This window comes from Dromaius novaehollandiae, chromosome 1, assembly GCF_036370855.1.
Source record: "Dromaius novaehollandiae isolate bDroNov1 chromosome 1, bDroNov1.hap1, whole genome shotgun sequence".
Taxonomy (NCBI): Eukaryota; Metazoa; Chordata; class Aves; order Casuariiformes; family Dromaiidae; genus Dromaius; species Dromaius novaehollandiae.
The window spans coordinates 37,258,986-37,286,288 of record NC_088098.1 but is presented as its reverse complement, the minus strand read 5'-3'; the positions used below and the strand labels follow the sequence as shown (position 1 = coordinate 37,286,288).

Genomic DNA, 27,303 nt, shown 5'->3' with positions numbered 1-27,303 from the left:
TCACGGTACGCTCTTTCAAGAACTCGTCTCTGCTTCCCCTTCTTTTTAGCTCTTCTCACCCTTAAAAAAAGATTATGATTATACAGGGGAACAAATGAAGTCTTGATGCCTCCATTCACTGTATATATCTACAGCAGCAATGAAAACAATACTGTTGAATGCTCCACAGTAGCTCTCAGCTAGCAAAGAGACATATTCCTAAGTAGTTGATGAGATCCAGTTCTCACTGAAATCGACAGGAACAATACTATTCAAATCTATGGATAGTAAATCAAAGTGTAAAATACAGGACAGAGAAAAAGAAAGTTTAACGTCTTAAAACATGGAGACAGCAGCTTCCTGTGGAAATGACCATTTCAAATAGCAAGCCACAAGAACAGCAGGATGATGCGAAGTAGTAGAAAAGGTATCTTTCCACACTGTATTAATTTAGTGGTTCTTGAAAAGTGTTCTACTAAAATGCCTTTTTGTTACTCAAATCAGCAAAATAAGAAGGGGTATCAAAGGACCAAAATGAAAGGATTTAAAATAATTTTTAAGCAAGAGACACTGGTATAATGATCAAGACTGTGTCAGGAGCACAAGACGGCGGGATATGATTCTAGTATATTTCTCTTATCTAGCTGAGGTACATGAAAGATAATTTACAGTCATTCTCATGAAACACTGTCTACATGGGTTCAGAAATGATTAAATAGATGGATCCATGGAAGAAAAACCCATTAAGGACTCTTAAACACAAATATACGAGATATACGAGATGTCTGCCTCCAAAGTCCCCCAGTCACTGGTACCTAAAGCAGTATACTAGAAAATATCACCATTCTATAGTTTTAGTCCTACACTGTCCTCCAGGAATCTGCAGTTTGCCATTGTGAGAAAGAAGGTACTGGGGTAGTTGGTCTGACCCAGCATACATGCTATTATGAGAAGAGTCAGATCACTGATCATGCCCCAGCAAACTCCAAGCCTATTCTCCAGGGTAAACAAGATGTCCCTTCTTCATGTTCAGGCACTGTCTTGCATTATAAACTGGACTATCAAAAAAAAAAAACCAAAAACAAAAACAAAAAAACAAACAAAAAAAGTATTCAAGCATATTTAGAAATTTTTCAAAGACAGGAAAATGGCCTGATGAGCTCAATTCTCTTCATCAGATTGGTTTATAAGCCTTTGAACTTTGAACTCACTCCTAATACCATTTTGCAGTTGGTAACTTCCTTCTTCAGATCTATGCAAAGAGCTGGTTCAAGGTTTTGGGTGACAACACTGCAGACTCAATACTTCAAAAAGGGTCTGTGCAAGTCTGTAAAAAGGGTTTTCATCCCATTCCCTTTTGCAGTTTTTCTGATGGTATAGCTTAGGCACTGATATTTGTGTTCACTCGGCAATTTTCAGCATGATGTATAACATGAGATTTCATCTGTTCTCTATAACCACTTTATAAACACATTTTGAGGATGAATCCTGAAAACACTGACCATATCAAAAGCTGATTCACTTGCACTCTCTGTCACAAGGCGGAAGAAGGAGGGACTGGGCAGCTGCATAACTACAACCATATCATGTGGACAGGAATATTCACCAGGAACCACTAGCAGGATGGGAGTACAGCCCCAAGCTGACATACTACAGTAGCAGGAACAATTACTTTATGAATAAATGAATAAATGAATAAAATTAGTTCCAAGAAAGACAATAAAATTACTGATGCATGTAAATACTTGCAAAACCAGGGCCACAGAAATATCCATAAAGAAACGTCTTTAAATTCTATTAGATTTTTTCCAAGAATATTTGAATGGACTGTTCCTAATTCAGATGTGTGCAACATGTTCAAAAATATGCAAAGATTAATTTCTTTTACTTTAGAGGAGGAGGAGAGCTTTGATATGTTAGCTTTAAAATTACTGACCTAGAGACTAAATCTCTCATACAGTTGTAATTTTTTTGTAACAAGACAGTTATAAACAACAAAAAAGACTATAAAAAACCTTTTATTGTTATTTAATCCTAAGAATTAATGAACTAAAGGTGTTTTTTTCCCCTGTAAAGTCATTCAAATTCCAAACAAATGTTGTCTCAAAGATATCTGTGATTTTGTGCTTTCTTTCTTATTCAGACCTGGCAGAAATAAATTTATGAATAATTGGGCATTTTTTTCAATCTCAAAGATATCAATAGCCACCAAAAAAAGCTGCTGGCATTTCATATTTGACTGAATTATTCAAAATTCACAGTCTGTTGAGTAGTATCAGGAATCACCCACTACAAGAAACAGATATAACACAGGTTACCCAGGCAACTAGCCAATACAGCCCAGTGCTGGGAGTCCAAACATCAAATGCCAGCTATTTGACAGCTATTCATGCGGGAACCTTATTGCATAGAAACGCAGGGAGATTTTTGAACAACAAATAAATCTAATGATGAGCTTGTGAATAGTTCAAAAGCAGAAAAGAAGTAAAATTCAATAGATAAGTCTTTCATTATAGATGATTCACCTGCCCTCCACAAAGGGAGTGACCCTATTCACAGCCAACAGTATTTCCAAATAAGAAAACAAAGTTTAATTTTAAGAGTTGCCTTCTTTAAGTATTTTGTTTAGTTTACCACTTCGAAGCATACTTAGACTTACTGAAATTAGATTTCCTTCAGAGATTTCAAAGTAAATATCTTTAACAATGTTCTCCTTTTTCTCCTCATCTGACTGCTTGGCATTCAGACCTTTCACTAAAGGTGAATGCTTGGAACAAAATCTTTTTTATAAACAGAAGCGTGAGTAGATGTGCTGCTGCTTGTTAGAGCACTCTGAGGTAGAAGCACACCAGCCTTCACATTTCTGTTGACAGCCGCAGCACACAGTACCACTGCATGCAAATTCCCCTAATGCAGAAGCTTGACATGTTCAGAGAAAGCATGCAGTTCAATGAGCACAGTGGGGCTTCACCTCTTGTGAGTACTTTGAAACAGTATGTTTCTTTTTTCAGGAGCTTCTGGAGAAAATCTCATAAAGCTAACCGAAGTAAAATGATCATCCTGAGTTTGCAAAGAAGGAGAAACCATAGCTCAAAGAACACAGACTGAACAGCACTATCAATAAGGAGTTAATTCTACTACTGGAGACCCTATCCAACACAAGACAACATGTATCACAGCTGCCTATCTTGCAGATGCAATCCATCCTCTGGAATAAGAATGGGAGAAGTCTTCTGCTACTACCCGTGTGTCTCTTGAGGGACTGTGTCTTCCTTCTGTCCATTCTCACATAAAGAAGGCCCTCCTGACACTCTGAGGAGAGGGCAGAAAGGAAGATGGAGCTCTTCTGGGACCTTCTTGCTACTGACCCTCCAAAAGAAGTTAGTTCTCACAGAATGAGAGACATGTATGAATTACTCCTGGATAATCTTAAATCAGGCTTGCTCTGCACAAAGATGATATCTATCTATCCCTCTCACTCCATCTCAGTTGAAAAGCTTGAAGATCCTTATTGTGTAATTGTCTCCAGCTGCAAGATCAGGAATCTCAACACTTAGCAGCCTGTTACACAGAAAGACTTCCTGCTTGTTTTCCATCAAGGCAACAATTCCCCACCTCCAAAACTAAATGGTCACACAGAAGGTAGCAAAGGTCACTCCCGTAACAGCACAGGTATTCATCTTCCTTCATACAGAAAGAAAAAGAACTCCTTATTTTTTCTTTCAACATAATTAACTAATAGTGCTGCAACTTAATATGTAGCTAAGGAGAAGAGACCATTGAAAGAATTCTATGAACCGCTTCTTAGATCATTTGTTAAACACCAGGTGTTGAAGCCTTAATGCTTTACCCTTCCTATTGCGCTTCCCTGTCATTTGACTCTTCTCTTGAACAACTTCTAAAACCTGGGGTTTTAAGGTTTATTAATTTCATATGGAGTTATTAAGAACAAATGATGTGCAATAATGAACCATTCCCTTTCCAATTTATTTTACAATGTGCAACATGAATTCATGTTCAGCGCTCCCTACAGTAGCTGGAGGGAACATTTGCTCATTTCTTTTTCAAGCTGTTGCTTCAAATTTCAGCTGTCTAGAGCTTTCACACAGTTAACTCAAGAGGCAGAGTCAGGTCTTTTGATGTGTTTGCTAGGACTCCAAAAGATGGGATTCTCTGAATGTCAAGCTAAAAAGAAAAAAAGAAGTTGGGTAAACATATGTCACTGCTGTCCATCCACACTCTTCAGTCTATGCTGCCTCATGTGACACACTTGACCCACCATTATCCTTTGCAATTCACAGGCTGTAAGTAGGCAATGTCTTTAGGGCACTGCCATCTCTGTTTCCCAAGTATTTGAGCTGCTAGTGCATCAAACGAGGACTTTGTGATAACCAAACCTATCAAAGCAAGAACATCCCTGATCGTATGTGGTATGTCGGCGTGGGCTTGCACCCCAGAGTGCTCCCTTAGCATTCTGACTTACACTGCAGCTTGGACAGTACAACTCCTCTAGCAGAAAGCAGGGACCCAAACACTGAAAAGGTTGGCATGGCCCAAGTCAGGGCAGAATTTAGAACATTTGATGGAGAGTCATCGATCCTAGGATTGCTGTCCAATTCTGAATGGCAATGCTTATAGAATAGCTAGAGAATGGACAAGGGCAACTTAAGACACTTTTCTCCCTATTGACATTCAGAGCCAATGTCTCCACAAAGCCTAGACCAGTCCCCAAGACCTGCTTCCCACAATTACCAGACCTCAGGACTGATCCAAAATAGTTCCCCCCTCTCTAAACAGGCCTACTCCCACCCTCCAGCACACACCCTGAAAAGGAGACTCAGAAGAAAGAGCATAAGATTGGCACACTCCCTGAACTATTAAGAAAGGCCCTTTAGACAGGGAACAGTCCATCCTTTTTTACATACTGGAATGTTGTAACTGAACTGCCCAAGGGGAAAACTGACGCCAGAGTCTCCTCTGCTTTTCCCAAGAAAAGCTCTCCATAGACTGGTAAGATAAATCTACAGATTCATAAGGAGCAAAGCTGCAGCAACTACAGTACAGACAATCCTCATATTATAAACAGAGTTTACTCAATCACTGCCCTAAGTCAGGCCCACCTAATTGCCCGGTCAATTACTGCATATGGCAATTGTACTGCAGGGAGTGAGGCAGAAGAGTTGCTGAGCCTGCTGAGTGCCTCCTGTAACACTTTAGCTGAGGAGGGGAGTAGGAGGTTCTTGAGTACATGATCTGCAGCATAAGTCCTAATTTATCTGCTAATGAGGAGAAACCACATCCTCACAAAGGGGAGTAGCCTTTAGGGATTGGAAAAATTTCAGAACATTTGCAAGCTCTGAAACCGTGAAGGCAGAAACAGACTGAGGACATGGTGACACACTATACCTGGCCAATGCGCTCTTTAAACTTCCAATTCAAGGAAAAACATGCAGTCATATCCATTTGAATACTGATTTTTAAGAAGCAAAAAAAGGGAGGACTTCATTCCAAGAATAACAGCATCCACACCAATTTTCTAAACATTAAAAAATATTAACTTCTTGCATCTATTTAATGAAAACTTATTTAATAATTGGATAGTTAAGACTTATTTTCAACTGCATTTGAACTCAATTATTTTAATCACCTAAATGTAAAGGGACTCCCAAAACATTTTGTGGCTCTTGATGCATTTACTTAACCTGTCTTGAAAAAAAAAAAAAAACAGTAGGCAGCAGCACAAAAGTGTAAGTTCTGTTCATTTCAAGCTGAAGGACAGATGAAAAGTAAATCAGGGAATTTTAGATATCTGTTATTTGTACTACTTAAAATATATCCAAACTGAAGATGTTTTTCACAGCCCCAAACAAATTTTTTCAAGCATAGTTGAGCATCTGAGCATCTCCTTGTATCTCAATGATTTTCAGCAGTGAGGACATGTAAAAAGAATCTATCATACATACAGATTACTCGTGTGAGTCAGCACTGGATTACCTTCCAGAGGTCTGTAATCACACCGCAAATGATACAAATATGTACTCAGCAAGTTCCTCATTGCATAGACAAAAATCCAAGCAATTTAGAAGTGATTGTGGTCTAGGAGTGACTTACCAAATGCAAAAGTCACTCTGAAATGATCATTAATGATCAAACACCCACTAATATATAACACTTCTGTCCTCAAATATGGCCTAATAATATGCACCTGTTCATAAGCTAACAAATTTCTTCAAAGTTGAACAGTTAATCCTATAAAGGTCTTTACATTCTAGAAATGTAAAATGTCTCATTAAACCATAATTTTAGACACTTCTATATAGCCAAATTATATATTTGTAACCATTATGGCTTACCAATTCAAGGTAGTGAGGAAAAAATCTTTAGAAGGAAAATACCTTTTATTGGAAAAGAAGGATAATCCGAGAGTACCCACTCCTTCCCTCATGTCTTTAAAAAGCTCTGAGACAAAACTGCTTTATCTAGCAATATTAGTAGACATGATATTTATGAATGCTACAGCGGTGATCTGCAGATAGCTCTCTATAATATATAAAATATAAAGCTAACACTCACAAATTGAAACAAAGTTATCTTGTCAAAACTAATGCTTTCTCTGATGCAAAACCAAAATCCCCAACCAAGCCTGAACCTAAAGAACAGACTGATTTTTTTTCCAGACTATGCCTGAAATTGAGCCATCATTTTGATGATCTGTTGATTTTGCACAACAACAGTTTGCAGTCACAGCTGGAATCAAGCCAAAGAGAACCAAAATTATCTGATGCAAGGCCCTTCACCATAAAGTTTTCTCAGCTTCAACAATGCACTCAGATTTAGAGGAAAGATTGCTGTGGTCCAATTGACATTTGCTTTAACTTTCCAAAATCATAAAAAAATCAAAAAAGCCTTTATATAATAGCATCAGAAGACCTGCCAGCTCTAAGAAGTAGCTAACAGAATCTGTCATATGCTGTACCATGTGAGTTTGGTTTGAAAGGCATGGAGAGAGAGATACTTGCAAAGTCACATGTGTTCTCTGGAGTTGATTTTTTTCCCTGCAGAAACCCATATTCCCAAATAACAGTTTTTGGCAAATAAAGGATTAACATTAATTTTGCAGCAATGAATTCTATTTTCATTTGCATGTGTACAACTATAAAGACTTTAAGGAGATTGCATACATGGAAATGAAGGCAGAATGTAGCCCCCAGACCTAAACTCACTGAAAGCAATGGCAAACCTCCCCTTGGCTTTCTGTGGTGTCAGGATTGGCCCTATAAATATATAATTAAGCTATACATACAAATTTGTTATGGCAGATCACCCAAAAATATGTCAATTAAAAATTTATGAGAGCATATTCCATCCAGCACTTTGATGCCACTTGATAGAAAGACAACAACAGACACAAGAACCACTTCAAAAGCTGTAGCACTAAGTAATTAAGCCCTAGGCATAGTTAGCTCTTTATGAACATCAGCCATATTTTGTCTCACTTCCATACTTTTATCTATGCATACAAAGAGGATACCCAGGAACGTGCTGGGTGAGAAACTCAGACTGAACCCATGTGACATGTTTAGTCCACGAGACAGTTTTTAAAGCAATTTAGATTAATGCACAGTTGTGAATACTAAGTTAGGATATTTTCAGCTGTGCGCAGACATGAATTTTTAGACTCCTTCCATATGATGATGATGATTTTGGGCATATGCATATCAGATAGAAGTATGATTGTTCTTTCTGGAAGCAAAATTATTTACTGAAATAATGCAGACCAGAAAAAGATGAGTATGTGGTTTCAGAACTTTTCTCTTTACACATAATTAGCTTGGTTTCTGCTTGAAAACAGAATCTCCTGGAATTCTTCTCAAGATGGACCCACCACCCCCAGAAAGGAGGGCTGGGTGTGTAAGCCTGCATATACAGATGCACTGTGCAGTGCAGCAGGGTGCAAATATTCCTGAGCTAGAGGAATCTGAAGCTCCACACGTCCTAGCCAGGGAACAAGGTAGCTGTATTCACGCGGGGCTGTGCCTGAGTTGAACCCTGCCAAGAGAGTTCATTGTGGTCTACCCCATATGCAGTCACTGAAACTCTCTTTCCACAGCACTCCTCAGGCTGCTCTGGCTCCATGAAGAGCATGGATAACGCTAATCCCCTTCTCTCTGCACGCACCTTTTCTCATTCCTAAGTGAGAATAAGACATCAGTGAAATGAGTTGCCATGTGCCAAATTCCTTCACTTCCCCATGTACCTGTGTGCTGCTACTGAAAGATCTCCCATCAGTTGCACAAATGACTCAAATAACGACCACCCTACGTCACAGAATCTTACAGATTTACATAAACAGGCATAATACAAAAAGCAAGGACACTGCCTTATAAAATTTACTTTGTAAATTTGCTTTGACAGCTATATACTCCTTTGAGAATACTTTTTAATGTAATGTGGGATGTACTATAGTATACAAATAAAGCCTTAATAGCATGAGACCTCCACAGCTGAGCTGTATATCCATATGCTTTACAAGCAAGTTTTACGTTATGTGTTATCACCAAAGCAAAACTTAGAAGCGTAACAACGTCACTATGAACCATATCTACACAGAACCTAGGATTATCTCTCTCCTTCAACATATATGAGGGCACAAGGGGAGTCAGGAAGAACAGCAGCAATATACTCAGAACCTTTCTCTGCTGCTTTTTTCCTGTTTTCTTAATTTAAACCTTTATTTCTGTAACTTGTGTGCTTTTTTTGTAGGTATCACCTGAAGCATCTCTGAACATCCATGCAACTGTTGTTCATTGGATGCTTTTCCCCGAGTCCTTTTTTGTACCAGCTATATACGGTCTATAAAAGAGAATGTTTAACCCTTTTCATTAGTGTATCTCCTAGTCTAGCTCAAAAGAAAAAATGAATATGCAAAAAATCCCTATCAAGATTCACAGACTCCTTCCACCTATTCTTCAACTTATCTCAGCTGGACCCAACAATGAAATGGTAGACGCTTGTTACTTCTGTGCATTCCTATCTTCTACAAATTCTTCCTGGGCTATTTTTTTGAGGATCACTTTTCTTACCGGTGTGGCAGAATGCACATTCAGAATGCAAGCTACTGAACTACTAGCAAAGATTACTATTGCAAAATCTGCAATTTCTTAATGAAAATGGAGTTGTTTCTGAAAATAAACAAACATAATTAAACTGCCAGTACTGTACGAAACTCGCACAGTTCTCTTGTTAACCTGCATGTCAAAATGTATTACTTGCATGTATGCAAATATGCATTTGCAGTACAATAACTTCCTGGATTATGATTTTCGGAAACGTAACACTGTTAAGAAACAGAAATAATTCCAGTGTCTGGTTGTAATTTTTCATTAGAAGCTTTTTCAACATCTCTAACTACTACGGGTTTGATTTTCACAAACTGAAAACTGTTTAAAAGGAGATAAATTATTTCTACAGTGATATTTCTAATTCCTCCCCTGCTCCCAATTAAGTCAAATTAGTCCTCTCTTACATCTGCCTTCCTCTTTACACAGCTGGGCCCAGCTACACAAACATATAAACATGTTCCAAAACATCATTGTTTCTAGTTATTTGTGGGTGCAAAATTTTGCCTGGTAGAGCAACCTGAGATCCCTCAAGAAGCAAGTCACTGACCTGAGCTACTGCTAGAATGCAGCACTGAGAGTCCTACTATGCATCCTCGTAACAACAGATGAACTTTTGCTCACACTCTTGAGTGGCATAGTAAGAAGTGTGAATATTTCCAGATGTAGCACAACTCCTATGCTGACCTTCGAAACTAGTTAGGAGGTTTGTCTTTAAAGACATTCTGCAAATCAGTATTTTATATCATCTCTCTACAAATAATAAAAGTCAATTGCAACAGCAGTGGTCTAATTCCCCGTCTTTGTTCCAGTGACTGACACAAGATTTCTCCGCTATCTAAGTTACTTCTCTTCCCCTCACACAATGTGCAGAAGCAGAATCACCCTTTTGGACCTTCTGCTGATCAGAAGCTGCAGAAACCCATATCCTTGAATAGCAATGTTTATCAATGAAGATGAATCCTTCTCCCCACCTGCTCCTGTACACAGCCTATTTCCCCCATTCCTAAGCAGCAAACCATGACAGCTCGACAACATCACGGCACTTCTGCCATACAAGTGTGAGAAGAGTTTAGCCTTTAAGAGATATACGCTCCCACTTCTATCACAAATACACTCAAAACAGGCTGCAATCTTAGCGCTGCTCTTTACCAAAAGTCACATTTAGGGTTGGAATAGCTTGCTAATCCCACTCCCCACCTGCTGATCCAGATATTCTCATTCTTTTTCTTTTCCCATTCTAATGCAAAGTGGAAAAGGTTCAGAGAAGAAATATAGCATGATCAAAGTTACAGAGCATCTTCCATATGAGGAACAACCAAGTAAACTAGTGCTTTTCAATCCAGAAAAAGAGACAATAAGGAGGGGAAATAAACCAATTTATAAATTCATGATAACACAGAGAAAAGTGTGTAGAGATGAACTGCTCATTCTCTCTTCAAATACAAAACTAAGGGGTATCAGAAAAAGCTAGAAGGAATCAAGTTCAAAACAAAAGAAGATCGCTTCTCAGACAGTGAATTGTTGAGCCATGGAACTCTTTGCCAAAGAATATTGCAGGTACTAAAAATTTACATGTCTTCAAAGATAAACAACTTTCACTGAAGAGAAATCCGCTTAGGGTTACTAAGTATATTGTAAATACTAAGTACCACATTAGGAAAGAATCAGATATGCTCACTCTGTCCTTACATGGTTCCTAAGCAGGTACTTATGACCACAGCTGGAAACAAGGCACCAGCCATTTGGCCTGACGTGTACAGCAGCTCACATGTAATCCAAATCTAGAAACAGACTGTCCTCATCCAGAACAAGGGCCTCAGCAAACTTTCACAGTTCCCATACAAACACTGAGCAATCGCTCTCATCTCATCAGCAGAAGCCTTTAAATTCTCCTTGCACTACCTATGGAGCACTAGCTTATTTTGAAATAGTGCAGGAGTTGTTTGTATCTGAGCAACAGAACTAGATAGGCATTGCTGCTACCACTTTGTTCTTGTGCCTTGCACCTCTGACATGATGACCATGATAATGCATTCCTAGGAAATACCACTTATGATAAAATATTAAATACTGGTCCCTGGAATCCACAAGTTTTTTTCCCCCTTTAATCTCATTCTGTGATATATGTGCTGTCTTTTCTGCTCACCTATTCGATTATGCATACTGTAGGATGGACTTGACATCATGGGCTTCAACCGGTTTATCAAAACGGACTGCCGCAATCAGTGCTTGCAAACTGGGTTCCATTATCTGTTACATATTTTTTTAGAGCGTTATGCAGAGCAAACCCACAAGTTAGAGCATGCTTTTAGAGCACCAGTTGAGTGTGGTCAGAAACACCTCAGCAATCAAAGGAAAAACATTTAGATTCATAACAAGCTTGAATTGCATTTAGAAAACCTCATCATATGCAATTCCTCCAAATTCAGAAGCAATCAACTATCACAGTTTCCCGCATAGGCTAGCAAAAACAGGACAAATTGCTTGATTTCTATTGCCCTGCGCAAAATACCAGAATAAACATTACCAGGAGAGAGGAAAAGGTGACAATTTTTCAGATCTGGAGGGCTGAAGGCTTAAATGTAACTTCCAGTAAGAAACAATTGGAAAACAATTAGTGGGAATAATTAGTCCCTAATGGTCAAATACCTAGGTGGAATGATTTGGTGATAAACTGCATACAAACCAGACATTGCCCTAACCTCCTCTTTTCTGAAGCATCACCAGTTAGTTTGCCCCATTTAATTTTATATACACACCCTATACTTACTGCCTTGCAAAGGGACAGCCTAAGCAGCTCTGACAGAAATCAGCAGAGGCTGGGAGTCATTCCTGCCATTAGCAAGAGAGACAGGACCCCACTTACCAACTTGCAGCCCTACAAAGACCACTGCTCTTTGGCTCTCAAGTCCACAAATTACAAGGTGATATTGAAATATAAACCAAGGTATACTTTTTGGACAATTTTCCCGACAAAACCTTGCCTTATGTGCTCTTAAGTGTGGTGTAAATCACATATTATATTAATTAGTTGAAGAACTTCATGTCAAGTCATCCCCACAGCGCATAGTTTGATAGGTAGGCAGAAAAGACAGCTTTTATTCTAGTATTATTTGAAAGTAGAAAAACCAGGCACCTTCAGAAAACCAAACCAAAATATCAACCCAAAAGCCTTTTTAGAAAATCAGAGTAGCACAAGACATCATGATCATGATAATAGTTAGCACCCCAGACATATAAGCCCAATGTATTTCCTCAATTAGTAACTGCATTGTACCATAATACAAGCAACAAAATGGACTGTGTAATTATTTTCTCTTGTTCCAGTAATTTATATCTCAGTCACTTGTTTTCTGCATCTTCTCTCTTTCTTGAGAAGGTCTCCTACTACCCTCAAACATTGTAAAGGGAACAGCATCTCTCAGAAAACACTGTAAAGATAGTCTTTTAGCTCTTCCAATATTCCATTTCTCATGGAAAGAATGCTTATGTCAAAGAGGAAAAGAAGGCACTTCCTTCCCCTTGCTCCTGACTACCAGACTCATACACCAAGGTGAGGTGAGCTCATATCCTGCTTCTCAGCCCTCTCCCCCTACAGCTCTGCTTTCTCCCCCCAGCTGGCCAGCACTAGGGTCTCTGCAATGCTCTCCCACTTACGTCTGTGCCCTCCGTGGGGTTGCACAGATGTGACTAATTGCAACTTAGCAAACAAATCTGGTCTGCCCAGGGGCCAGACTCCAGCTTGCCCTGCATCCACTGTGTGAGCTCAGCAGAGACAAAAACATCAGCAGGTTTCCTTTACAGCTCAGGACTGAATGCACACAACGAGCAGATCTATTGAGGCAGATACACAGTAGCTTTTGAAAGCAGAATCGAGCAAAAGATTAGGAAGTCACCTGTAATAATTCTTCTTCCCTCTCTAGTCTGAATTCCTAAGAGGTGTTTTCCTCTCTTCCTAAAGCCATTGTCATCTCTGTAATGGCTCAGCTGTTAATGTCACTATCTTTTTAAACAGGTCAGGATAATGGGATGCTTGTTCGGGGCATATTGCCGCAAGCTCATTAATATGCATGTTCTGTCAGTTCATTTGTTTCTATATTTACTTTGAAGTTGCCTAGCTGGAAGCTGCATTGGTTTTCTTTGTTAGACTCTTGGCTGGCATTTTTCAGCTCACTGGGTCTCCATGTTCTTTACCTAGGTGGAAATGCGACAGAATCCTGCAAAAACCAGTTAATAGCAACTCAGCTACCATTTGATGCCCAGCTGAATGAATTCCTTGGCCTCCTCAGCCTCACTGCTTAGAGACATTTGTTCCACTTGCCCTCAAGTTAGTTTTGTTGACATAACAAGTTTTAGGGCCAGTAACATCTCTGTATTTGTCAAGTACCTGCCTCAGGGGAGTCTAGACCCTCGTTGTGCCTCTATGCAAAACAACATCTGGGTTACTGTAAGGCTCTCTCTAAACGTCTCTTCCACCTGAAAGAGCTATTTCCAGCATGGGAGGAGAAATCGAATTTGACTCAGATATCAAATTCTCAGGGTGTTAAGGGAAAGTGATTCAGCTGTCTTGTTTTATTTTTGACTTTATGATTCAGGAACAGTTCATTGTTCAGATGACAGAGTCAGTCATAATTGGCATTTTTGTGAAGGGAGGGGTGAAAGCATTTATATAATGTTCAGAGGTCACTTTATATTAACATCTCTCCCCAAATAGAGCAGTCCCAACATTGTCCTCTGCAAGAGGCTCGTGTCATTTAAGGGTCTTTTGGAGTGAAAGACTTGGACATATTGTTTTCCTCAAAATACCTACAGGAATAGTCTGTTAGCTAGTTCTTCTCTGGAGGCTGCAGGTCATGACAAGGTAGGTCTGCTTCCCACCAAGTCCCTTCCTAGCAAATATGAAAACAGACACAACACCTTTCATGATTTCTACACAGAAACAACACTTTCCTCTCAGCAAACAGCCATTAGAAAGCCAAGCAACACATCCTGAAACATGTGAGAGGAAGTGGCCATGAGCAAGACATCAAGTCTGTTTGATTAAACAGAGGCCTTTTTGTTTAAATGAATTGGTGGGCTCTTCTGGAGGGCTATAGAGGAAAAAAAAAAAGAAGTAAATGAACAGGTACAGAGCAGAGTAGAACTCATTCTTCAGCAGATGGGACTCTAACTCACTGCTAAGCTAGTGCATCAATACTATGACAGTGTAATGGATCTTGTTTTGAATTTGCCTTCAATACTGGGAAAAAGTTATTTGCAACCCTTAAAATCACCACTGCAGTTCTCATATGTAGGAAAGCAATAACATCCTGGTAACCAATTCTTCTGCTGGATCTCACAGGATTTTTCAATCAGTGTAAATATTTAAATATTGAGTTGCTTTTTAAATATAACCTTGTTTATGATATTATTTGCAGTATTAGTTTAAACAGGATACACAGAATGAAGCATAGAGTAAGTTAAAACAAAACAACTGAACAGAGCAAGCAGTATAGATCAGAGGTCACCAATCTATGTGATGATGCAAAGGACAGAAGATGAGCTGTGTGAAATGGCAATACAGCAGGGCTGACAGGTGGGCAGAAGCTGGGAGTCCTGGCAGCTTGACAGGGTCCTTCAGTGGAACCTGAGAGTCCCTGACACAACAGGCAAGAAAGCTCCAGTTGGGTGGTTAGTAGCATCTAACATCTTCAATATGCAGCCTCATGCTGTTCTCACTGACTTTCTACTCCCGTATGTTTCGTTTGATGAAACACAAAATCCAGCTCACAACCACTGGCTAGATTTATTGCTGCATGGCCTTTGTTTATATATTCTCCAAGAGAAGCAGGATCAAGGGTGCAACATCTCAAAATCCAGCACACGCTACAATACAATGAGCATCTGCAAAACAGATAAGTGAGTACTGAAATAGCAGTGCTATGAGCCAAAGTGGCTTCCTGTGGAGGAGTTTAGAGTGTAGAGCTGAGAGCACACACCAAAGATGTTTTCTTCCAAAAGTACCTCAGTTACTTGTTTTCAGCACCCTGAAGTAGACAAAATCCATCTCAACAACCCTTGGGAATTGGATGGCTACAGCACATAAATAGTTAAACTGACTACCTGAAGACTGGTGTGTTCAGCTTTGCTCTTATTAAAGACACTGAAGAAATGCCTAAAGCTCTGTGACTGTCACATCACAGTCATCTGCAACCTGAAAATTAAGTCAGACCTGGTAAGACAATGTATGGCACTTCATTAACTGAAGAGGAAGACAGGGATAACAGAAAGCATGCCAAAAAAGATTTTTGACTCACAGTGGCTAACTTCTGAACATCTTCATCAGATGCTCCCAGTGAAGCAAGTCCTATCTCTTGTGAAAACTGGGCAAATTTGGGATCAGCAAGTAGAGGTACGTGTCCCAAGAGTTCATGGCATGTATCCCTAGGAGAATGGAAATGAGAAGAACATCATTATAGAAATAAATCTAAACATTCCATAATCAATTTAACATAAGCCGTTTTACATGGTTTGACCTTACTTTAAAAGTCTTACATCTTTTTTGCAGTACAGCTGTTCTTCCCTGTATACAATTCTATAGAAACACATTTGTTTCTATTAAATGGGTTATATGTCACTTAACCCCACCTATTCCATGACTTTCCCATCATTTCCAGATTGACTGGGAAGGCCTGATCACTGCTGTCTTCCAGGCTTTGTCCATGAAGACTGAACTGCCCAAAGGAAAGTAAGCTGTCTCACAAGTACAATTTTCAGCGATTCTCTCCACGTGAACCAAGTTCAAAATCCAACAAACACACTCTTCCTCTTCTCCATTCCCCACTCTGCACTTGGATACAGCTCCATAACCATAAATACTGCCTTAAATTTCTGATATGCAGATGACAAAATGTAAAAGGTATCTGTGTGCTTCATTTCTAGTTTAATCCCAACTTCCTACTGTAATTATTAGTTACTTGTGTTATGCAGTACAGTTTTCACCAAGCAGATTTCAGAAAAAGTAAAGAACCTGGATCATTTCAGAAGGAAGTGCCTGGTATCTTAGTAATGAAAACTATCTACTGTCCACACCTGTGCGTGCATTATTAGCCACAACAAAGTGCAAATGTAAGTCTATAAAACAAACAAACAAACAGAAGCGCACATGCATCATCTACAAAAAGCTCTCAAACAATTCTGAAAGTTTCCCTATATTTGCTCACAGAAAATAATGGACTTGGTAGTAACTTTCACTTTAAAAATCTGATCTGACATTTCCTTTGCTTTTGTCTTTCCAAAGACATTTCTCTCTCTCTTTTTTTTTTAAGCTGTAAACAAAAGTTTTAAAGGCAGGGAGAAAACATCAAGTTTTCTGCCTTCTACCCAAAATCATCCAAATTGTCTTTTACAAAGTATTTTTGTTCTAAAAGACAAAGAATCTGACACTTCAGATAAATTATGAACAGAAAAACAACTTGCTATATAATTTAATGCCTCCTATTATCACCCACTACTCTTCACCAAGAAATCTGCGCCAACTGTTTCTAGGTAGATAGTAATTCCTGACCGCATGCAAAAGAGCATTAGCATTTTTGGCAATCCTAATTCGCCTCACCAAAAGTTTATCAAATACAGTTGCAGTATTGTACAGTTACATACAAGTCTCTCTTCCCAGCCCAGATGGCCTCACTGACAGGAGCTTACCAACATTTGCTCATATTAAATTCACACCTCTCAGTGAGACAGGCACAGCTCTGAAGTTGTGCATGGTATGTTTGAATTAAGCACACGTATGACTAATACACTCTACAGTAGAGAGGAATTACCAAATCTAATTTTTCTTGTGTTTATATAGCAATCTTTCCTAGATGTAGGCACTCCCCAAAGCAGCTGACAAGTTACACAAGGACTTCTGGGTAACATGATTGAACAAACATTTTTCATGGAGGTTGACTTGAGACAGTTGTAGCAACATAGACTGTGCACTCAAATTCACTGTGCACTAGTCAACATCTATGTTGACTAACTAGAAATGTTAACTAACATTTCTAGTCAACATCTATGAAGCATGTTTGATATTTACACCTGGCCAGAAACAATGAGATATTATAGTGACATTAGGAAAAGTATTTTTATCTGTTTTCCACTGGTAAAGCTTGTCCCTCTTTCTGAAAGTAAGATCTTCCTTCCCTTGTTGCTGTATCACTGCATGTTCCTTCAGAGCACGGCAACTGCCTGAACTCTTCTTTCCTGTTTTTCTTCAAAAATAGCTGGCAAGAAGTCTTTTATGATCTCTACACCCCTTTGCTCAAAGATGCTCTTAGTCTAGCAAGATGACCAAAGTTCCCTATCAGAGGACCCATACCTTCGTACTCCCTTCCTAACTGGAGCTCAGCTGTAAAAAATTGGCTTGCTCTGCATCCACCTCTTTGTTCAGGAGATGGTTTGCACCACTCGAGTGGATAATAATCAAAGGTTATGACTCTTCTTTATTAATCCGGTTCCAGTCACAACAATCTCTTCCATCACCTCCTGGAAGATTTAGCTCACTAATGACACAAAGGACAGTAGGGAAATTGAGTCTGCAGTCTGGTAGATACACTCAGAAAATTCCCAGTACCAAACAGAATTCACTAGATGAACCCAATTCCCCTGACCATCACCTTCCAACACAGAAATGGGCCACAAAGCTACTCAGTGCAGAGCTTTAACTCCACTTCCCATCCTCACTGGAGAAATCAACACTGGTTGCTGTCTGAACGCTTTACCTATGCCGCACTGCAACAATGCAGATATATTTAAGGTCACTTTATACCAGTAGTTCAGATGAGCATAAAGAAGATATAGTGGGACCGACTTCAAGTTCCTGGCTTCACATAAGCATACTTGGCTTCAGGCAGGCTTCTACAGCTGCATCACTATTATTGATATCTGAGGTAGCGTCTACATCTATATCCACTTGTGCTGCAGTCATAACTCCCAGAAACACATAGAGCAAAGATGGGGTATTCCTAGGTCTGCACTGGGACACAGGCTCTTGGCATCACTTCCACCCATGCACACAGAAGAGAACAGACAAAGGCTTGTCCTATTGACTTGTCTATCTTAGCAAGGAGAGGAGGATGAGCAGGCAGAAGATATTTCTCTTCTGTCTTTAGCTTACTGTTTTTTCTATAAAAGCTAGAAATAGTAATATTTTGAATGTGTAGTTATAGAGAGGTGACTTTGAAATAAAAAGTAAATGAACAACAAACTTCCAGACAGAACCAGCACTGGGGATTGTCACAGAAGTCTCTTAGATTTTCCTGCCAGTCTGGCCCTTTATAGATAGTCTAAACAACATAATTCTTTGCTTAACTACCAGGCTTGATTCTTTTGTTTTATTTTATTCAGAAAATAATTAAGTTCCTTTAATTTATTCACACACATTGCTCAAAGAAAATAAGATTTTCGTAATGCATTTTTCACAGCAAAAGATTTTTTTTGTTGTAAATTAGTTAGTAGAACAGAGGAAATCTATGTAGTTCTGTGAATGTAGTAGAAACATAATGAAACCCAGGAAGAAATGTTTTTAAATGCATATAGTAGCGATAGAGATCAAGCAAAGTGAACTCCCTAATTGTATCCAGCTCTATAGTCTGGGTGTTAAGTCTGATGGAAAGCCCATTGAAGTCAATGAGAGTCTTTTTATCAGGTTTATATCACTGAAATGCAACATTCACGGATCCAGGACCTGTAGCAAACCTCATTATGTCACCATACATAAGCTAACAGATCTCAAGGCATTGCAGCTACTACAGAGGATGAAGAAATGCCCCCACTCAAGTCAGTGATAGTTTTGCCATTGACTACAACAAAGCCAGGATTTCACCCTGCATTTCTGGCAATGCTTACTAGATGCAATATATTAGGAAAAATCACACACAATTTAAAAGGGCTTTTCAAAAATTTCCTATTGTGTTCATTGTAGCGAGCATACATTATTTCATTTATGTAATTTTTGAACAAGTTGGTCTGTGGGAAGAGAGCAACGTTATTAGAGAATGACAACATAATTTCTGTATTAGTCATATTTAGAACTGTTAAGACCATAATCTTCATTTTTAAGTTCAGTCCAAATAAGGAACAAGAATCTTCATTTTAATTCAACCACTATTACTATACAGTGACTTGTAATACACCATGACCAGAAAGGTTATTAAAAAAAAAAAAAAAAAAGAGTTGCAGCTATTACTAAACATCAGCTATGATACACTGCATAATTCTGAGTGTAAGCAGTATCCTGAAAAATAGAGGCCACAAATACATGAATCAATGAACCATACAACATCAGCAAAAGCATACACACACTTGATTGTTTCCTGGAACATGTTCCTTCCTTTGTTTCTGTTGGTGTTATATACCTAAATCCCTTATCAATACATGGAAATATTGCCCTAGTTTATATTAAGTTAATGAATGTCATCATCCCTCTGCTGAGCATCAGCAGGTGCTGCAAACTGGGACATTGGCTTCCCACTAGAGAGAGAATTATTAGTGCAAAGCCTGGTACTTCTTAAGTATAATTTCTTTAGCTAAAATATCTACAGATCTCTTCAGACAGACCAGAAGAGGTCCAACATCACACTTCCAAACACTTTTTTCAGGATTCTACATTTTAGCAATTTTGCCTAATAATTGGTGAGATTAAAGTTCTAATTACAGAGATGACAGGAGTGAATTCCTTCAGTGACTGCAACCAGTTTCCCAACAGAAACAATGCATTACAAAAACAGCCTCACAACACTTCAGCAAAGACTTTGCCTTGCTCACACGCTGAAGAAAAAAGTAGATATGTGTATAACAGCACCACCTGGTGACTCCTGCTAGAATAATATGTTAAAGCATTGTTGGAAACAGCTTAATATGCAGTTCCGTTCAACCTTTTATATCCAAAAATGTTATTGCATATTTTCTACAGTCTATTCATGAAATCAAAGTAAGGTATGTGTCCAAATGTTTACAGGATTGGAGCTGAATATATATGTATGTGTATATATATGTATATATATGTGTGTACACATATATGCATATAAAATATATAAACCCTTTTTGTGAATTTTGGCAAAAATAAAACACACCAAAATAGCACTAGCTGAATAAACAGCAGCTACCATTTCATGCTGATGGTCTGATGACTGATTCACTGCATAAACACCACTCCTGTGGTTTACAAGATCAGCAGATGCCTTTGGTGAAAATACCTCCATACTACCTGACTGTCATGTATTGTTCCGTTATTATTGTACAGAGCACACCCCATATAACACAAGGCAAAGAACAAAACTGCTTGGATTTTTTCCCACTTTTCATCAAGAGCCCAAATGCCAAAATATTTCATCCAAAACTTGAAATATTCTGTTTTGGAAAAGCTACAATGCAGTCCCATGAAAGTCGTAGTTAAATGTTTCTTATTTCCATTATGTTCTATATCACAGGCTTCATATCTAACATCCTCTTTGGGCAAGACAGTACCTCATGACTTGCTTGTGTTGTATCATGGGAAACAAATAGAGTTCAGCTAGTGAATGTGGCCCAAAAGAGAATGGAGACTTAAGAAGACCAAACTATAATTCTGAAAGCAATTTTTTTTAAGGAATTCAGGTTTTCTTTGTTTTGTTTTTTAATTTATTTCCCCACCAGTAATTAAGATTTTAGACACTTTTTCAAAATGTTTATTGTAGAATGGGGGAAAACCCATTTTCCACTGAAAAACAACTCAGAATTTTTTGACCCATCATATAAATAACAGTCATTTAAGTATAAAGTCCAAGAAAAAGCTTTTGGATGAAATTCTGGCCCCATCAAAGCGAAGGGTTTTGTCACTGACTTCAGTGTAAATAGATTTCTGCCTTTGTGGGAAGGCACCTCTTCTCAATATTAGCAAGTACAATTGGGTCTTTAAAGAATCCAGTGAGCATATTTTTTAATAATGAAGCTAGTACAGAAACTTACGGTTCTGGTGTGTAGAGAGGATCTGAGCCATGTCGTATATACTGAGTACAGTGAAAAACTCTATATGCTAGTCCAGCTAAAAAATCTCGGGGAGACAGGTATCCAGCAACTGGTCTCACTGTGAAGCCAGACCTTTCTGAAGTGAAGGAGATAATGAAAGACCATATTATGACCATATTAAGTATCTCTATATCAATTTCTGAGGACAGGTAATGATCTGCAGTTAATTATTCAATCAGAAGCATGACACCAAAAATAGATCTTCTTGGCTGAAGATGACCATACGTAATTTTCACCTACTATGAGTACAAGAACTGTTCAGCATTGCTAGCATATGTTTAGTAAAAACAGCTGGAGGTAATTAAAAGGTTTTTTTTTAATAACTTCATCTAGAAAAGAAGGTAAGGGTATGCATAAGTGATGCTCTCAAATCACCAAGTATCTGACTTTCACATCTAGTACCAAACAGGAGAGAAGTTTCCAAAACAAGATGACTTCTGTAAAAATATTGCAAACTAAGAGAACAGAATAGGATTAAACCAAATATGTCATAAGTTTTACAGACAAAATACTGCCCTGTGACAGTAAAATACTGACTTTTGTATTTGAGATTCTCATTTAAATATATAACAAAGTATCCCTTTGTCAGATTAGTCCCAGTAGGGAATTACTTCAGACTCAGTGACTTTGAAAAGGACATTTCTCTCCCAAATTCATTCTTTACTCCTTCAGGTATTTACAGGAAAATGCTCCAAGTTTCTCCCCCACAGACTGTTGTATTTAGTCTGAAAACATACTTCTGAAAGAAGTAAGATTTTTTTTTAGCTTCTAGTTAGGGAAAAAGAATCTATATACTTTGGCATCGTTCCTTAGAGACCAGAATATAACATATGAGGGACCCAGAAGGACACAACCAAACTCAAAGAGTTGTAAGTAAATGCAGGTGATCATAAACAAGAATTAAGGATAAAGCAGGGAATGCAGAAAGCAAACCTTTCATTACAAATTGTGTGTGTTTTTTAGTTAAAAATTTTCGATGCACATTCAGGACAAAAAATTTTGCCAGTTTTTTTCATAACACTAGGAGTATAAATATCTTTTTTTCCCACACATACATATTCATAATATTTTAGTTCTGAGCTCCTGGAATTTGTCCAAGAGGATTAAGGCACAAGTGCATGCATTGGAAAGGACCCTTGGGGAGAAGAAGCAATCTGAACGCTGACAGCTTGCCTCTCCAGGGTTAAAACCAGCAGGTTCATGTCTGCCACTTCTCCTTCCTTATGAAATAAAGTTTGACTACATATGAGAAGGAAGGGCGCTTTTGCATTTTCAAACTTGAATAGGTAATATCCTGATCCCTTAAAAATGACATGAAAGAAAAGTGCCAGATCAGCTATGGAGTGCCATTGAGATTTTTTTCAACATACAAATACAATAAACAGCTTCATGATGTTTTGGGCACTTAGGAAAGCCTCATGTTTAGTAAGGGCACACTTTATGTACAACAACGTGCCAAACCTGCTCTCTTTTAAAAATTTCATTATCTACATATTTTATTCCTCCTTTTAACTGTCTGGATATTTGTTATCTAGACATTTATTCCTCCTTTTAACTGTCTGGATATTTGGGAGACGCACACTATGGTAATTGGAAGAGCAGAACTAGTTTGGTTCTTTCTTTTGATCATACTGAAAAACTTTTCTCCTTGTGCAGGATAATATCATGTGATATGTGACTGGCTGCATAATTCCTCTCGCCTCCATACTACATACATGCGACTATCTATCTCAACTGAACAAATTCTTTCCCATGGATAACATTAAAAAAAAAAAAAAGGCACTTTGGTCTAAACCAAAGCCCACTGGCAATACTGGGAGTCCTTTTCTTCTATGCACTTTGTATTTATTAATAATGGAAAAGAGTGTTTTCATGAAACCATATCTATTGATGAACCAAAATGTCTTACCTTTCAGAAAAATAGAAACATCTTCCAGTTGAGGCACATTATCCTCTCTATATCCACAGTACTTGGTCAGCAGAGGAAAGTTTTTTAAATATTCACGACAAGCATGGGTGGGATAAAGTTTACTGAGTTCCCTAAATACCACCCCCCATGTTTTAATTTCTTCAGCTGTGTACTCCACTCTGGGAATGGGTTGACCACTGTAAAAAATAAAATAATACAAAAATATATTTGAACACAACCAGATTCTAGACTGACCTTAGATGGAAAAATATCTATAAAAAGTGTTATTTAAATAAAGACCAATGAGCCTACTAAAACTGATTATTAAAATTTAAAAAAATAACTATATGCTTTTTCCTAGAATTTCCTCTTGATGATATCTATATTGTATAATTACATTTATTTCCTAAGAATTTAATTTATTTCTCATTAAAAAACAAGATTATTTCTTAATTTTTGTACATATAGTAGAAAGATGGACTTCTCATATCATACAGTGTTTTTATATCAGAGTAATATTTCTGTTTGTTACCACTGGTGCCTTTGCAAACAAGCAGCTCCAGATCCTGCTGCACTCTGAGATGCATATTCAATAAAACCATCTGTAGTCCTGTGCATTCTTTAAAATACAAAATATTATGCACAGAGCATCATTACCTAGCATTTTACAAAGTGAATATTAGGTAATTACATAGATGTTTACAATGTCTGGATCCAATTAAAAATACGTATTTATTGTTCAAACTCCTGTTTAAATTTGAAGATACGTTCAGAACCCCAGAAAGGGATTAACAGGATTCTGCTCTGCTGCCGCAGGGGTGGCAACTCCGACACTCCCAGCTCACTGCTGCAGCTTCTTCCCCCAGCTCCTCAGGCCCAGACACCAGACTCAGGCAGCTGGGCTGCTGAACAGGGTTTGGGGCCCAGGGGGAGCCCAGAGCAGCAGGAGAGCTGCAGCTTGTCGCTGAGCGGCGTCTCCTTCCCAGCTATCACCCAGTTCGTCCTCCTACCTCCATCATATGACGCAAAGAGAATGAACCCTTATGTCACATGTAATTGCAGTCCCTATATGCATGTGAGAAGAGCCTCTGCCCTACCTAAATTTGTGGTTGTCCCCTTGTCTTTACTGAGAACTATTTAAACCCCTTGCCTTTCACTATATCAAAGTATTTTGATCCATGGAAGTATCTGTCAGTCAAAGGCTACTTTGTATGAAGTACTCATGCTTGTTAAATATTCACTGAACATTCAATACATTAAATCTTCTTGTTCCCCTTCAGCCATTCTTTTGCAGTCATGACAAGAATTGCAACACATAAGCGAAGCATTTCTCACCAACAGAAGCTGCAGTGGGTCTATCTGCATTGTGTGGTGGAAGTCAAACCTTCTTATCTTGTACTTGTCTTCATCTCTACACTCTATCAACCTTAAGTTGCCTGTCTGTTTGTGGAAAGCATAACACAGCTATTCTAAATTATATTATACACAAGTGGACACCGGGCAGCTGTCCCACTCACATGGGGCTGCCAAAACACTGTGCAGTAGCCATGTCCCTTTTCCTTAGACCTGACCTCTTCTATGGATATTGCCAGTATGGGTCAGCACAGGCCCAGGAAAGCTGAAGAAATCTGTGCACCAGTGGGAAAATTCAACTTACTATTTAGCCTGCTGCTAGAAAGGTATAAACAAGAGGAGGCATCTGAAGCTCATTCACTGTTCACCAGCAGGTATATAACCTAATTATTGTTTCAATTAATTCACTTGGTACTGAAATAAGGTTCAACAGGCATGTATTCCTTAACAGAACTTATGCCTAGGAAAGCTGATCTTATTTCCAGCCCACCATGATATTGCTTTCTTTATCCAGAAGATCAAGAGAGCCAGACTTCAGAGGGGACCCATACCATTCTCACTCAGCTCTACAAAACGCCATTTCCTCCTACTCAAAGTTAGACCCACCCTGTGCTCAAACATCCAGTAATTCACATGAATGGACAGCCTGCATATCCAGTGTTCTTTCAACTGAATAAGATGACTCTCCAGGCTAACCTACCTTGAATTTTTATTTCCCCTTATTAAAATAGGATCTTTCCATTTCGCCATGATCATGAGTTACCAAGTCATATTATAAATTCCCTCTGCAAACCTTGTACTTCTCCTCCTGCTTTAATCTTCACAACACTTTTGCAATCCCTAATCAGTCTCAAAGGACTAATTAGCAAGATAACACATTTTCACTAACTTTAAGATAGAAGCTAAGCTGAAGCAGGGAGGAACATTTATTTTTTGGTCCACTTATTTCATACAGTGAATTTTCATTGCTGTACTTTATTAACATCTCTTTGCCTTTAACACCTAGCACTAGCAAATCCCCGATTCTCCAGGTTCACTTCTAAGTGTTTTTCTCTCTCACTCCCTCTCCCTTTCCCCCCTACTGAGGCCTCTTTATGTGCAACCAAAGCGGAATGTCTACTGCTATAGGACAACAGGAATTCATAAAGGAAACACCAATCAGGGATTTTTGTACTCAACAATTTTTGACAGAGCTAATTCTTTGTAGGCAAATCTCTTCATTATTGTTTTAAGGAACTGAGATTTTTTTTAACACTGGAAAATGAAAAGGAGAAACACATCAAACCTCAGTTAATGACGAGGTAGGTCACTTACCTAGGATGCAAGAAACAGAGGTTCAAGAGAATGCTCTGAATTTAGTCTCCAAGGGAAGCAGTCTTTATAACATAGAATTGTTAGCTACACTGGGGTGAAGTGCTCTCAACACTTCCTGCCAAAACTGCTCTTTTTTGTATAAATAAATAAATAGTCATTAGACCAGAAAAGAGTCTGACAAGACTACAGTGTAGTGTCAAGACACTCAAATTAATTCTGAATTCACTGACATGGGTGGCAGAAACAGTTTAGCTGTAGAAGCACAGTCCTCCATGAGCTAATTTACCTTTCTTCCATGAGGCTTAGACTGAGCTCCAGGTTGCTAAAGGTCTGTCTCCACAGAGCAGACAGATGTACTTAGACAGAGACCGGCTGCCCAGCAGGTACAGCACTCCAGTGGGGTTAAGATAATTAGTTCTAACTTCAGCAGACCTGAGAAGTAAGAATGAGATGCTGCCACATCTCAATAACTGCTACAGTTACTGGCCTATCAGCTGTTTAGTGATCCCTAACTAAAAAGTATTTAAACTATCTTGATTTTGTTCTTCTGATAATAAGGGAAAAAGTTCAAAGTCTTTTAGATGTTTGAAAGCATCAGTGGGACAAGGGGAGTATTTTCTGAGCAGCTTTACTGAAGTACAAGATCTGGCCATCAAATAACCTGTTTTGCCTTCTTTGCTTTTTGTAATTTGCCTGCAAAAATGGTTGTTGAGCCTCCAAAATCTAAAGAAGCAAAAGAATTTTTCCTTCCTTTTTGTTGTATCTGTTTTTCTGGGAATATATAGGATTACTCTAAGTGATTTTGTGAAAAGAGGTTTTTCACTGGTTCCTGGGGGCGTGGGAGGGATCTTTGGGGTAGAAGACCAGCAACTGCTTAGTGAGCCAGCAGCATGATCTTTCCAGTAGTTAGGCAGCTTAGCGGGGAAGAGGGAGGAAGATGCTTCCAGCAACTTAGCAGCTGTGAAATACATGGCACTACTGTTACTGTTATGGGTAAATGGAGTATGATCTGAGTTTACTGAAGGAGTTCTAGAAGGGCATACAGTCTGCCCTCATCCACAGGTATCTGCTTGACATTTTATACTACAGTAAAAGCGAGTCAAGAAGAAGAACTATCTCAACCAGTTGAAAACAAACAAACACAAAAAAAGCCTGTCTCTGGCCGTTTTTCAAATGTAAGTGAACTTAGGACTTACCCAGTCAGCAGAGGGAGCAAACTGAGAGCCTAGGAAGTTTCTGCAGCAGCCACCAGCCTGCCCCAGCAGGCAGAAGCTCAGTGTGCTGGATGAATGTCAGGAGCACCCAGCTAAACAAATGCCACCAAGGGGCAAAAGGGGAGCCTATGCTAGCACTTAGTAATCTATTAGATTGGTAATATCATAACGATACAAATGGACAACAGTAAAGGAAGAAGAAATCAGGATAATACGGTCACAATGCACAGTTTATCTTCCTGTCTGCAAAGCCTTCCACAGCCCATGTATTAGCTTCATATTAAAGAACAGAAAAGCAGAATCAGAAAATCTTTAAAAAACTGTTTTTGAGTTGCTTCCTGCCAAGATGTGCCTTTTATGAAGGGTGAAAAAAATGTTG

At 38.7% G+C, this 27,303-nt stretch overlaps 1 protein-coding gene across 7 annotated transcripts in view; it reads right to left on the bottom strand.

Annotated features, from left to right (window-relative positions):
* Positions 1-27,303, bottom strand: part of TPH2 (tryptophan hydroxylase 2) — a 97,613-nt gene that overhangs the window by 58,900 nt on the left and 11,410 nt on the right. For all 7 annotated transcript variants that reach the window (XR_010388410.1, XR_010388413.1, XR_010388416.1 and 4 more), the window contains 3 exons: positions 23,044-23,240; positions 21,075-21,210; positions 15,398-15,524 (listed from right to left, as the gene is read on the bottom strand). Coding sequence is in view for 2 of the 7 variants with exons in the window: in XM_026100300.2 (XP_025956085.1) it covers positions 15,398-15,524; positions 21,075-21,210; positions 23,044-23,240 (460 nt within the window). In the remaining 5 variants the exon portion in view is untranslated. The remainder of the gene's footprint in view (positions 1-15,397; positions 15,525-21,074; positions 21,211-23,043; positions 23,241-27,303) is intronic.